This window comes from Ovis aries, chromosome 23 (genome assembly GCF_016772045.2).
Source record: "Ovis aries strain OAR_USU_Benz2616 breed Rambouillet chromosome 23, ARS-UI_Ramb_v3.0, whole genome shotgun sequence".
NCBI lineage: Eukaryota > Metazoa > Chordata > Mammalia > Artiodactyla > Bovidae > Ovis > Ovis aries.
Window position 1 is genome coordinate 61,262,618 of NC_056076.1, and position 12,611 is coordinate 61,275,228.

At 53.4% G+C, this 12,611-nt stretch overlaps 2 protein-coding genes across 2 annotated transcripts in view; both read left to right on the forward strand.

Moving 5' to 3' along the window:
- The window catches only part of ZCCHC2 (zinc finger CCHC-type containing 2), a 57,173-nt gene extending 50,027 nt beyond the window's left edge, over positions 1-7,146 (forward strand). The window contains exons 13-14 of the mRNA XM_027960853.2: positions 2,730-4,040; positions 5,079-7,146. Coding sequence (XP_027816654.2) covers positions 2,730-4,040; positions 5,079-5,146 — 1,379 coding nt within the window. The 3' untranslated portion in view covers positions 5,147-7,146. The remainder of the gene's footprint in view (positions 1-2,729; positions 4,041-5,078) is intronic.
- Positions 7,147-7,793: 647 nt separating this feature from the next.
- On the forward strand, positions 7,794-11,913 carry LOC121817760 (uncharacterized). The gene is made up of 2 exons (XM_042239567.2): positions 7,794-10,124; positions 10,212-11,913. Exons 1-2 carry the CDS (start codon positions 9,899-9,901, stop codon positions 10,910-10,912), a joined length of 927 nt encoding a protein of 308 aa, XP_042095501.1. The 5' UTR covers positions 7,794-9,898; the 3' UTR covers positions 10,913-11,913.
- Positions 11,914-12,611: the final 698 nt, after the last annotated feature.

Consider the following 12,611-nt stretch of genomic DNA (forward strand, 5'->3'; position numbering starts at 1 on the left):
CTTAAAGCCCAGTTCATTTAGAAATTTAACTGATCATCTGAAAAATGTTAACAGCTTCTTTTGAACTTAAATATTATTTTTAACTCCTACTTGTGTGAAGGTACAGATACAGATATAATGCCTTAAGTAAGTTACTAATGGAATACTTTTTGTTTTGCAGAATTTAACAAGGAACTCCTCAGTTATTAAGAGGAGTTTATATTAGAACCATTTATTCATAAGTTGAATCTCTTCTCTCTAATAAAAATTATTATTGAGTTAGTAGTAGTGTTGTTTACATTCTGTGTCACAAAACAGGTTCTGTTTAACCTTTCTCCAGGAAGTATAGTATGATTTGTTTTTAGAATTGTTTCTAAAAGTTTTAGCTTCTTAGCTGAATATAGCTAGTTACTACCTTAATAAATATAAGCATTTTAAGTACATAATGCAATTCTGCTTGTATTTGTAAGCAAAAAGATGTTAAATGAGGTACTGCATTTAACTGGATAGTCTCCATACATAATACTGCAGTATCTGGGTTTATGATAGTTCAGGCACTCCGTCATGTCCAACTCTGCAGCCCCATGAATCGCAGCACTCCAGGCCTCCCTGTCCATCACCAACTCCCGGAGTTCACTCAGACTCACGTCCATCGAGTCAGTGATGCCATCCAGCCATCTCATCCTCGGTCGTCCCCTTCTCCTCCTGCCCCCAATCCCTCCCAGCATCAGGGTCTTTTCCAATGAGTCAGCTCTTCGCATGAGGTGGCCAAAGTACTGGAGCTTCAGCTTTAGCATCATTCCTTCCAAAGAACACCCAGGGCTGATCTCCTTCAGAATGGACTGGTTGGATCTCCTTGCAGTCCAAGGGACTCTCAAGAGTCTTCTCCAACACCACAGTTCAAAAGCATCAATTCTTCAGCACTCAGCCTTCTTCACAGTCCAACTCTCACATCTGTACATGACTACTGGAAAAACCATAGCCTTGACTAGATGGACCTTTGTTGGCAAAGTAATGTCTCTGCTTTTGAATATGCTATCTAGGTTGGTCATAACTTTCCTTCCAAGGAGTAAGTGTCTTTTAATTTCATGGCTGCAGTCACCATCTGCAGTGATTTTGGAGCCCCCCCAAAATAAAGTCTGACACTGTTTCCACTGTTTCCCCATCTATTTCCCATGAAGGGATGGGACCAGATGCCATGATCTTCGTTTTCTGAATGTTGAGCTTTAAGCCAACTTTTTCACTCTCCTCTTTCACTTTCATCAAGAGGGTTTTTAGCTCCTCTTCACTTTCTGCCATAAGGGTGGTGTCATCTGCATATCTGAGGTTATTGATATTTCTCCCAGCAGTCTTGATTCCAGCTTGTGCTTCTTCCAGCCCAGCGTTTCTCATGATGTACTCTGCATAGCAGTTAAATAAGCAGGGTAACAATATACAGCCTTGACGTACTCCTTTTCCTATTTGGAACCAGTCTGTTGTTCCGTGTCCAGTTCTAACTGTTGCTTCCTGACTTGCATATAGGTTTCTCAAGAGGTAGGTCAGGTGGTCTGGTATTCCCATCTCTTAAAGAATTTTCCACAGTTTATTGTGATCCACACAGTCAAAGGCTTTGACAATTAAACTGAATTAAATATTGTACTTTGCCCCCTTTACACCAAAAATGAAGAAACCCAGGGGAAGTCTATGTTGCATCTATTTCTGTTCACAAGCTTAAGAGCACGTAAGAATGACGCAGTGGTAAAAGGAGGCGTGGTGCAGCTTTGCATCTGCCGCGTGGCTGTTTGGTTTTAGGAGAAGCTGCAGTGCTCTCGCGTTTCCCTGGCTTCTTGTGTTCTAGCGTTTACTTTATGGCTGTAACGGTAGCTTTACGTTTTCGTTCTCCCACTGAAGCATTTAAAAGGAAGACTATTCTGCTCTAGGAAAACTGTCTTCCCTTCTCTCTCTCTAGATGTTTAAATTAAATATGGTCTTGATTGAACTCCTTTAAATTGTATAATTTATGAGAGACAAACGTGAAGACCTCGCGTTTGGCAAGCAGTACAGCATATAAATCAAATGAATTGCCTAAAATTGATTAAAGGTAAAAGATACCTGATCCCTTGTAATAAAGGTCTGTGTTTATACTGTGCTTCATCCAGGCTCCATTAACCTTTTGTTTCTTACCTGTCCAAGAGTTTTTTAAGATACATATTTTTTAGAGCGGTTTTGGATTTACAGTGAAATTGAGAGAAAGACACAGAAATTTCCTGTGTAGTCCCTCTTCTCACACGGTATCAACATCACTGACTAGAATGGCACATTTGTTTCCCAAGGATGAACCGAGTTTGACACAAAACTGACTCTGACACGTGATGTGTCTAAGGGCGCACTCCTGGTGGTGAGCCTTCAGTGGCCCTGGGCAAATGTGTGAGGACACAGGTTTCACCGTTACGACACCACACAGTGTTCTCACTGCCCTGAAAGTCCTCTGCTCTGCCGCCTCATCTCCCCCGGGCCTCCACCCCCGGCAACCACCAATCTTTTCATTGCCTCCTTAGTGTCCTGCCTTTTCCAGAATCTCCATATTTTTCAAATAAAGTCCATAGAAAGCCAAAAATTAAAAGTTTAGCTCAGTAGTCAGGAAACTGAGGGGGATACATTTATTGGTTTTAAAAGTCAGGGTATATTTTTAGGTATACTTAAATTTTATTTCTAGCAGGATGGACTGGAGAGGATGCTTGTGTTAACATCTGTTTACATGTTTCCCTCAGACACGGACAGCAATTCCGAGGACTCTGGAAATCCCTCGACAACCAGGTTTACGAGCTACGGTTCTGTCGGCCAGACGGTCACGGTCAAGCCACCTGTTCAAATCGCTTCCTTAGGAAACGACAGCGCAAACCTTCTGGAAGATCCCTTAAGCTCAGCCAAGTATCAGCATCTTTCTTTCATGCCAACTCTACACTGTGTCATGCACAATGGTGCCCAGAAGTCGGAGGTCGTGGTGCCTCCGCCCAAGTCTGCTGATGGCAAGACGATCGGGATGCTGGTCCCCGGCCCTGTGGCGCTCTCCGCCCTGCGGGAGCCCACGGACCCCGCGGCCCTGGGCGCGCTCCGGCCGGCGGCGTCCGCTGGGGACTCGGAGAAGCCGCTGGAGCTGTTGGCGGCCCCGCTGCCGCTGCCCTCCGGCTTCCTCCCGCACGGCGGCGGCCCCGCGCTGCATCTCACCATCCAGAGGCTGAAGCTGCCGCCGGGCCCCCCCGAGAGCTGCGCCCTGAACCTGGCGCCGCCGCCCGCCGCGGGCCTGGGCGCGGGCTCCGCGAGCGCCACCTACGGCCCCGGCCCCGGGCCCTTCCCGGGCTCCCCCGTCGCTGCCACGGACCCCGTCCCGAAGGCCGCCTCGCCGGCGGCGGGACTCTCTCCAATGGTGCCTCAGCTGGAGGGCGGCGCGGCGGCCGCGGCCCCGCCCGCCGGCGTGAAGGTGGTGGTCCCCGCGGCCGCGCCCGCCGCCTTCCCCGGGCCGGCCGCCACGAGCGCGCCGTCGGGCGCCCCGAGCCCCGCGCCCGCGCCCAGCGCGAGCCCCGCGCCCAGCACGGCGCAGGGCGACGGCGCCGCCTTCCTGGGCGCGGGCGCGCTGCTGGCCCCGGCCGGCGCCTGCGGCTCGTGCGGCCGGCGCTGCGGCTGCGGCGCCGGGCTGCCGCTCGGCGGCTACTACTACCCGGGGCCGGCGCCCGGGCCGCTGTACCGCGTCTCGCCCTTCTTCAGCCTGCCCTCCCTCTGCAACGGCAGCTACCTCAGCCAGGCGCCCCAGGGCAGCGGCGGCCAGCTCCCCTTCTTCCTGCCTCAGGCCCCGTACGCCAGCGGGCTGGTGCACGACCCGGTGCTGGGCGGCCAGGCCGGCTACGGCGTGCAGCCGGTGGCGGGCTTCGGCCGGTTCTACCCCGTGTACCCGCACAGCGTGGTGGCCGGCTCGGGTAGCACGGCGCCCAAGAAGAGCGGGAGCGCCTCGTGCTACAACTGTGGCGTGAGCGGACACCATGCGCAGGAGTGCAAGCAGTCGTCCATGGAGGCCGGCCCACAAGGTAATCACGAGAGCACCCGGAGGACTTGTTTCTGAGGGGCCGGAGGCGTGCGGCTCCGTGGGAGCAGCAGGAGCCGCCGGCGTGTCCGCAGGCTGCGCGCACAGCGACAGCCGAGAGGTGCAGGCGGCCAGACAGCGCAGACACGGGCCCCGCAGCTCAGGGCAGTTCAGAGGAGTCCCGCTGCCAGGGAAGGGGGAAACCGGAAAGGCGCTTTCTAAGGGATATAGTGGGATTTGCAAAGTCTCCTTGCTAGCAGCACTTTTTTTTTAAAGCAACAATCCCGTTTCATAGAGTAAGCGGAAGTTTTAAATACTGAAAAACTAGGAAGTGGTAGTCACCTGACTCGGGAGAGCCTTCGTTGTTTGGGTCTGTCTGTGCACAGGCAGATGACCTCAGGCATGCTCCCTTCTTTCCCAGCCGACCTTAGTTTCCAGCGCTGTCACATTTTAAGGCACAGAGCAGTTAAGCACTGCGCTTTCCTGGTGGCTCAGAAGGTAAAGAATCTGCCTGCAGTGCAAGAGACCCGGGTTCGATCCCTGGGTCGGGAGGATCCCCTGGAGAAGGGAATGGCAACCCACTCCAGTGTTCTTGCCTGGAGAATCCCATGGACGGAGGAGCCTGTGGGGGTACAGTCCATAGGATGGCAGAGTCAGACATGACTGAGCGACTAACGCTTTCACTTGGGTGTGTTAACTCCACAGGAAAGAAATTTTTCTTAAGTACAAGTAGGATGCCAAATTCAATGGAGGCCTCAAACTGTTAGGGTTCAGCTCACACGAAACTTTTGCCGTTTTGCCAGATCTCGACACAGGAAAAGGGTCTTGAATGGGGAGTGTTTGCTTGGAGTTTTTGAGGCAAAGTTGAGTTTGATAGCTTTAGGTCGAACTTAAAGCACAAACTTCATGTCGCTAGGACTTTCTGGGTCACGGCAGAGCGGAAGGCGCTGCCTAGACGGAGGGGCGGGCCGTCTGACGCCGCGTCGTGTGTGGTGCCTTAGGCGAGTGCACAGTGACTGAGCAGCTCTCTCTCCCGTTTTAGGCTCTTACAGGCTGAGATACGCGCCTCCCCTCCCCCCTTCTAGTGACACGTTGGATTCTGCAGACTGAAGTAAAGCTTGCCTCCTTCATACGCTGAAGTGCGGGCAGTCGGGGGTGGGGGGGGGGTGTGGAGGGGAGGGAAAGGAAAGGCGTTTCTTTTCGTTTGTGTTTCTTTGTCTATACATTTCCTAGATTTCTATGCAGTTGAGATTTCTCATTTCTCTTGTACGGATGTCCAAAACAAGAATGCATTGCTTTTGAGCCTCTGGTCTCCTGGTTCAACAACAGGCTTATCTGTATGATACGTGTAATTTAAACCTTCAAACAAACTATCAAAAGGAAAATCTTGATGTGTGCTTTTTTTAAAAAAAAAAAAAACACTGAATACTTGCTGTGTGCAATGTTTACTGAATCTTTGAAACTGTGTATTTGACCTTTTTTCATAACACTGGTGACAGTCATATGGTTTGGGGGGAAAAAAACAACAACTTTGCTTCTTCCCCAGCTTTTCTCACTTTGGCCCTAATCTCCACGTTTTTGTCCCACCTCCACTCTTGACAGCGGCTGCCGGAGCGGCTGGCCCTGCACTGTCCACACTCTAAACCGCTCTGCGTAGTATCACTCAGCCGTAAAATGCTTCACCTTCACAGTAAGGGAGAATCCAGTTCCCCAGGCAGTGTGTGCATATGTAATAAACACTTCCATGTACACACACCAGTGCAGCGCTCGTCCAAATGAAGATGGGCGTGGAAGACAGGAAGAGGTAAAGCCGGGTGAGACTGAGGAGACGTGGCACACGAAGTGGGCAAGGAGCTTTTTCTTTAAAAACAGAAACTTTTTTACTCCATCATACGTTTTTAGCCTGTTGCTTCAGAGAGACATAAAGTGAACAAACTCGTGTGAGTGTGGTTCTCCTGTGTGTTTGTGTTTGTAACGAAAGCCAACAGCCAATTTTACATGGAGTCTACCGCAGTCTACCACTGTGTCATGTAAAAGACACTTACGATTTCTTTTCCTTACACCAGCTGTCACAGTGTTCTGTTGTGTTTGAAACGTGTACGTTTTATTGTGATCTGAACAGAAGCTCTGTGTTTCTACAAAAGTCAGGTATTTGTTCCTATCCTGTCTCTCGTAGCAAAGTCACTTTGGTAACAGTTTACCGCTGTGCTTGGTTAGAATGTGAAAGACTGAATTCTGAGTGTGTTGAGATGGTGTAATCATGGCAGTGTCCCGTCACTAAGTTTAATGCTGCTGTTCAAAACGACTGTTTGTTTGTTTTTAAAGCTGATCTATGTACTAAATTGCTTCCAGGTAATTTTTGATTTCCTAAAGTGCACTGAGGTTATCTGGAAGACTGGGTGTAGGTTTGGACCGCTGCCATCAGTGGCCCGGAGCAGCCTCGGGGGGTGAGGGCTGGGGGTTGGGTGTGCTCGCCCCACCCTCAGTGCAGAGCAGAGGTGGCGAGTGTTTCTGTGGGGTCACGTTGGTGGGCAGCAGAGGAACTAAACTATCTGGCCTTGGCTCAGAAACCTAACAGGTTGCCAGACAGAAGGAAACACTTGAAGTAAGAAGCTTTCTGTAAAGCTTCATAGGTAGAGTTTATATTTATAGCACCAATGTACATTTTGAAACCTTCTTTCAGGGGTGGGAGTAAAAGGGGAAGAAGGGGGGGGTGGGAGAAGGGGTAGGCGAAAGCTTTAATTTAAAAAGAAAGTTCAACGAAAGGAAATTATTTTGATTAAATATATTTTATTTGGGTATTTTTGGACCATATTATTAAATTAATTGTTAAGCTGCAATCGAGCTGTGGAAGTGAGAGTTTTGATAAGCCCTGTATGGACCGCATTGTGAATCACTTGCCAGTTGTACTTTATGGAGCTTATTTTATGATTTAAAAGACTGTACTGTATATAGGAGGTATGTTACCTTCTCCTTATTTGTATGTTTACCATATACTTTGATATTTGAAATGTTATGTACTGGAAAGGCCACTTATATTTCTAGAAAAGATTGGATTTTATGCAACCTTTTTTCCTTGAATTAACAGCAATAAAAAAATGAAAAATGGCTTCAGAATTGTGCTTTATTGCAAATGTTGTAGCAGTGAAGAGAGGGGGACATCATATCCGGTGGGTTTGGAGTTGTTTTTCCTTTTTAAAGAATCAACCAGTTATTTCCCTGTAATGTGGGCAGTGAATCCCCTGGTTATTTACCATCTGGGAATCCCAGCCACCCCAAGCAGCCTGCCTGACTGTACAGGTCACCCGCGTGCCCACTGCGAGCAGAGCCTTGCCTGGCCCCTCCGGGGGTCCCGCGCTCAGGGTGCGGGTCTGGAGCCGCTCGTGCAGGCTTCCTCCGTGCCCGCCGGGCGGGCCACGGGTCTGGAGAGATCGCGGCGCCCCCTGGTGGCCCGCAGGCGCCCGCTCCGCTAGCCGGCGGGCAGGCCCTCCCGCGGCGCGAGGTCCCCGCTCTGTGTCACTGGCCTCTCGCTGCGCCGTTTCGCGTCCTCCTTCCCCAGCGCGCAGTCTATTCTTCCTTGGCTCGAGCTTTAGAGAAAGGGCGCCCTTCACCTCGCCTCCTGAGACTGCCTCTTCTCATCCGGTGTCAAGCAGACACCTGGGTGGTTTTCACTGCTCTGCCGTCCTTAACGGGAGCGTTTTTGCCCCAGCCTCCCGGTGCCCACGTGCAGGAGCGCCCTTGGGAGACACATCCAGGCACGCAGGGGCGGGGCCGTAGGCCGTCCTCCCAGACTGGCGGGCGGTTTTCCAAGTGGCTGGCGCTCGGTCCGTGTCCCGGCCGCTCCTGAGGCCTGGTGACAGTGCCCCGGGCGCCTGGGCGGGGGGTGGCTGCGTGTGAGGCTTCATGGAGGAGTGCCTGACTGCACGGGCGGGCACGGGCGGGCACGGGCGGGCGCGGACGGCCCAGCCGGGGCCGGGGACGCGCTGCGGGCACCTCCGGGTGACAGGTCCCAACCAGGGCCGGGGACGTGCTGTGGGCACCTTCGGGTGGCAGGTCCCAGCCAGGGCCGGGGACGTGCTGTGGGCACCTTCGGGTGGCAGGCAGTGTGGTTAGGGAGTGGGGGAGGGGGGTGACAAGGGCAACTGTCGTGGGAAACGTCGTGAAAGAGTTATGGGATTTGTGGTTCAGTAGTAAAACAGCGAGACTGCAGAATTGGGAGTTGTTGGTTGAAGGGAAAATTGGAGGTTGCCAGATTTTAAATAGAGACAAAAAGAAAAAATTTTGTTGACATCATTTTTGAAACTGTCAGATGGTTGAGAGAAAGCCTGGAAGTTGAGAGACCGGTTAGGGTGAGGGCACGACAAGAGGCGGATGGCAGAGGCGGATGGAAGGAACCCTGGGCTGCAGAGCTGCGCCTTACCACGTGGATGACAAGCTTGTTTAAGTTATGGCTCCGAGCATTAAATAATAATGGGCAGGGTCCAGCATCATGAAATAGCACCAGGGAGGCACTCAGATGTTAGCAGAATTCTGTTTCGAAGAACAGAATTGTCTGCCTGAAGGCAGTGGTTGGTTGTAGCGGTGAGGAGCTTAGGAAATGTATTTCTTCCTTATGTTAAGCTTAGTTGTTTGAGCTCTCTCCATTGATAAAAGATAAAATATTCCTTGTCCTCGAAAATTATTTGGGATTTCCCCAGGTGGTCTAGTGGCTGACTCTGTGCTCCCAATGGAGGGGGCCCAGGTTCGATCCCTGGTCAGATCCCACATGCTATAACTAAAACCCAATGCAACCAAATGAAGTATATATTAAAAATTATTTGGAGGCAACTCTGGGCTATAATTGGAGAAGGCAGTGGCAGTCTACTCCAGTACTCTTGCCTGGAAAATCCCATGGACGGAGGAGCCTAGAAGGCTGCAGTCCGTGGGGTCACTGAGGGTCGGACACGACTGAGCGACTTCACTTTGACTTTTCACTTTCATGCACTGGAGAAGGAAATGGCAACCCACTCCAGTGTTCTTGCCTGGAAAATCCCAGGGACGGGGGAGCCTGGTGGGCCGCCGTCTATGGGGTCGCACAGAGTTGGACACGACTGAAGTGACTTAGCAGCAGCAGCTGGGCTATAATATCCATGGGCTAAGTCTTGCAGAACCGAAGTAGAATAAGGTCTTCCAAGGCAAATCCACATTGTAGTTTTTTTCTAAGTGCTAAATACCTAAACTTTCTGAAGGTCCCCGAAAGATTAAAGCGCAATGCAAAATAATCTCTTTTTTTAACAGGTAGCATCTAGTACTCTCAGGAGCACCACCCATTAGAGCCTGGAAAACACCTTTTTTCAATTCTATGTACTGATTACAAAAGCATTCTAAGGTTAAGGCAGTGAAAGCGAGTGCAGGCAAGCTGTGGTAGCAGTTAACCCCGTAACACTTCCATCTCTCCTCTGGAGGGAATGAAGAGAAATACTCACACCCCACCAACCCACCCACAAAAAGGATGCACTTATTTCTGGAGAAATGAATTGAGGTCTGGGGGATGGAAGAAGAGAGGGTGCGCTTTTAAACATGGTTGCTGCACTTCTGGTCGTTTCCCTGGAGCTGGAGGAAAGTCTGCAGCGGGTCCTATTTCGCGAATGAAGGGTCCTGGAGTCCAGGCTGAGAGTCACCGCAGGTGGGGGTGTTTCCCCTGCAGTGCCCGCGCCCTCCTGCAGAGGGCAGCACTGTCCTTTCCCGGAGCGTGCATGGTTTTAACAGCTGAGGTCCATCTAACATCAGTATTTCAGTTTATCGCTACTTACGGGTCACGTTGTGCCCATATGTGCAAAAGTAACTGTGCCGTATCTCCAGAAAAACTGACCTAGTTGTTAAATGCTGTCCTCTTTTGGAAACTTGGCCCCTTTGGAGCATGGGCACCCGTGGCGTGACCTGTGTATCCAACTGTCTGTCCACCTTGGAAGCAGGGTGGCTTTAGGCTCCCCCTTCCTGCCCCTGGAAAACGGGGCCCATCACAGCGGAGACGAGGAAAAGCCTTCCTGCCGTCGCGGCTCTGCTGCACTGACCGCTGGCCTCAGCCTCCAGAGCTGCCAATCCCGAGGTCCTGGTTTGCTGCTTGAGACCTGGGGGTAGGGGTGAGGCGTGTGTGTTGAGGGCTCCTTCACTTTGCTTCTTTGTCCTCCTGCAGCTCCAACGCCATCCACTGGAAAGGTCTCAGCCGCCTCGCGACCCAGATTGCTCGTTGGGCAGCAGCGCCACCTGGTGGGGAGAGCACACCGCGGCGAGCGGCCCGCCAGGCGGGGGCGGGAGGCGCGAGGCGTTCGGGGCGGCGACCCGCGCCCAGGGCCTTCCAGCGTGCGGGCGGCTGTCCGCGGAAGCAGCGTGAGCAGCCTCCCCTTGCAGCCTCCGCAGTCTCAGTGGGGCACACGCCTTACACGCACCGATGGTGCTTCCGTCTCCCGTGCGCAGGGGGCGCTTCTCCCTGTCCGCCGCCGTTGCTCGGGGGGCTCCAGGGCCGCAGACCCGCAGCCGGCGGTGAAGGCCCGGGCCCCGGTTCAGAGGAGGCTCCCCTGCTCGTCCACGGCCCGCAGCGCCCCCCGGCTGAGCCCAAGGCCACGGCCTTTGAAGCCGCATAAAACGGTCCATACCCGTGGTCTCAGGAGCCGGGGGCCTCTGGACTCCCTGCGGGAGCAGAGGCCCGGCCCTGGGCGGCCCGATTGTCTCCTCGCTGCGTCTCAGCTGAAGGATTTGAAGACGCGGGCTGAGGGCAGGCGTGCAGAGGTGGACACCTCAGGACCTCTGGACGTCTGTTCTGTCTCCGATGAATTCCAGGCGCGGCATTCCTCGCCTGCACCCAGGGTTTTAAACAGGCGCACTGTCCTCCGCTGAGACACCGACTCTCGCTCTGGAGAGGTTTTCATGATCCCCCAGATGTCTCGGTAAATCGAGCATTTAGTGACTCTTCATTTTAAGACTTTGGGACTTCGGAAACGCAGTGGCAGGGCACAGAAGACACCTGACTGCTGACGCTGGAAAAGCTCTGAGAGTGGCGTGCGGACTGTCGAGAGCACTCCCCCTCAGCCCGCGCGGCTCAGACACCCGGGCGGAAAACGGCAGCAGCGAAGGCACCCGCGGGCAGACACAGCGGCGGCCGTCCACCGCGGAAGCCCCTCAGGGTGCTCCAGGGAGGCCGCCCGCTCACCAGGGGCCTGGGGCTCATTCGTGCTCGGGTATCAAGGGCTGGACTCGGGACGTGGGCATCCCGCGTGCCTCCTACGCCTTCATCAGACGAGCTTGTGCAAGAGAGGAAGCCTTGTTCCAGCACCACCCCCGATTCACACCATCCTTCTCGGGCTCATCTACAGAGTGGGGATAACAGTCACTTTGTTAGAATAGTTACAAGACTTGACTCCAGTGAAATGCGTGAAGGACTCAATATCAGACACACAGCAGGCGCTCTGTAAGTTCGTGAAGGTGGCAAACACCTGAGTGCCCATCGGGGCGGACCCGTCGCAGCCTCATGACCGCCCTTGGAGGCAGGCGCGCTGCGTCGGCTTACAGCTGGGGAAACTGAGGCACGAAGGCCCCCCACGCATCTGAGAGCACAGAGCAGGTCAGTGGCCAGGCTGGGACTGGCCCCGAGCCCCCCCCAGTTCTCTGTGCTGGGGTCCCGGGACACCGCAGGCGGGGCATGGACGTCCAGGGCGCCCCGCCCGGGGCCCAGGCCAGCTCTGCTGTGAGCCCTGCCGTCTGGGACACCCGGCCCTCCTGGACCTTCATCTCTCACCCGAAAGCTGAGTGCTTGCTTAGAAGGTGGTAGACACTGAGCTGAATGACTACAGAATTCTGACTGGAAGCTTGCTTTTTCTCTTTAAATGATTTATCAGGTTTCTGTAGTTCTCTTTCATTTAACTGACCTGCAGTCCTTCGGGGGCGTGGCCAGGCGCGCGAAGCCCAGCTGCGCGCGTGTGCTCGCGGAGGGCACGTGGCACCCGGGGGAGGAGAGGAGGCCGCGTGTGGGGCGGGCCGGGCACCCGGGGCAGCCGGAGCGGGAGGTGCCTCCCATCGTCAGGGCTCTAGGCTCTTCTCTCCTTGTACTCATAAGGTTTTCTCCTGGGGGGCCTTCCAGTCAGAGAAGCGGAGCTCACGTCCCAAGTCCTGTTCTGAAGGTCACAGGGTCAGCCGTGGTCAGCAACACGACCCACAGCCAGCCATGCTTTTACATCTCTGAGTGGATGAGAAGAATACTTTTATCACGACACACAAAAATCATCCAGAATTCGTGTGTCAGTGTTCACCAAGTTTCTTGGAGTCCAGCCGCTCTCCTTCCTCTCGTGAAGGCTGCTTTCGCCAGAAAGTCGAGTAGTTATGAGAGGCACCGCGTGACGATCAGAGCCCAAGGCACTCTCTGTGTTTTTATGGGAAAAGCTTGCTGAGCCCAGATGCCTGTCCACCTTCTCTGAGTAAAGACGCGCTCTCTGGCGCCTCTGAGGTCCTCTGTGTGAGAAGGAATTGGAATTGCTCTCCTTTTTGCTGCAGAGTCGTCTTAGCACAGCGAGAGAGCCTCTGGCACGCGGGTTCCATGGGC

Coding starts and splice junctions, on each gene's coding strand:
- LOC121817760 (XM_042239567.2), top strand. CDS start 9,899: ATGCTGTCCTCTTTTGGAAACTTGGCCCCTTTGGAGCATGGGCACCCG. Junction 10,125..10,211: donor CCAGAGCTGCCAATCCCGAG/GTCCTGGTTTGC, acceptor GTCCTCCTGCAG/CTCCAACGCCATCCACTGGA.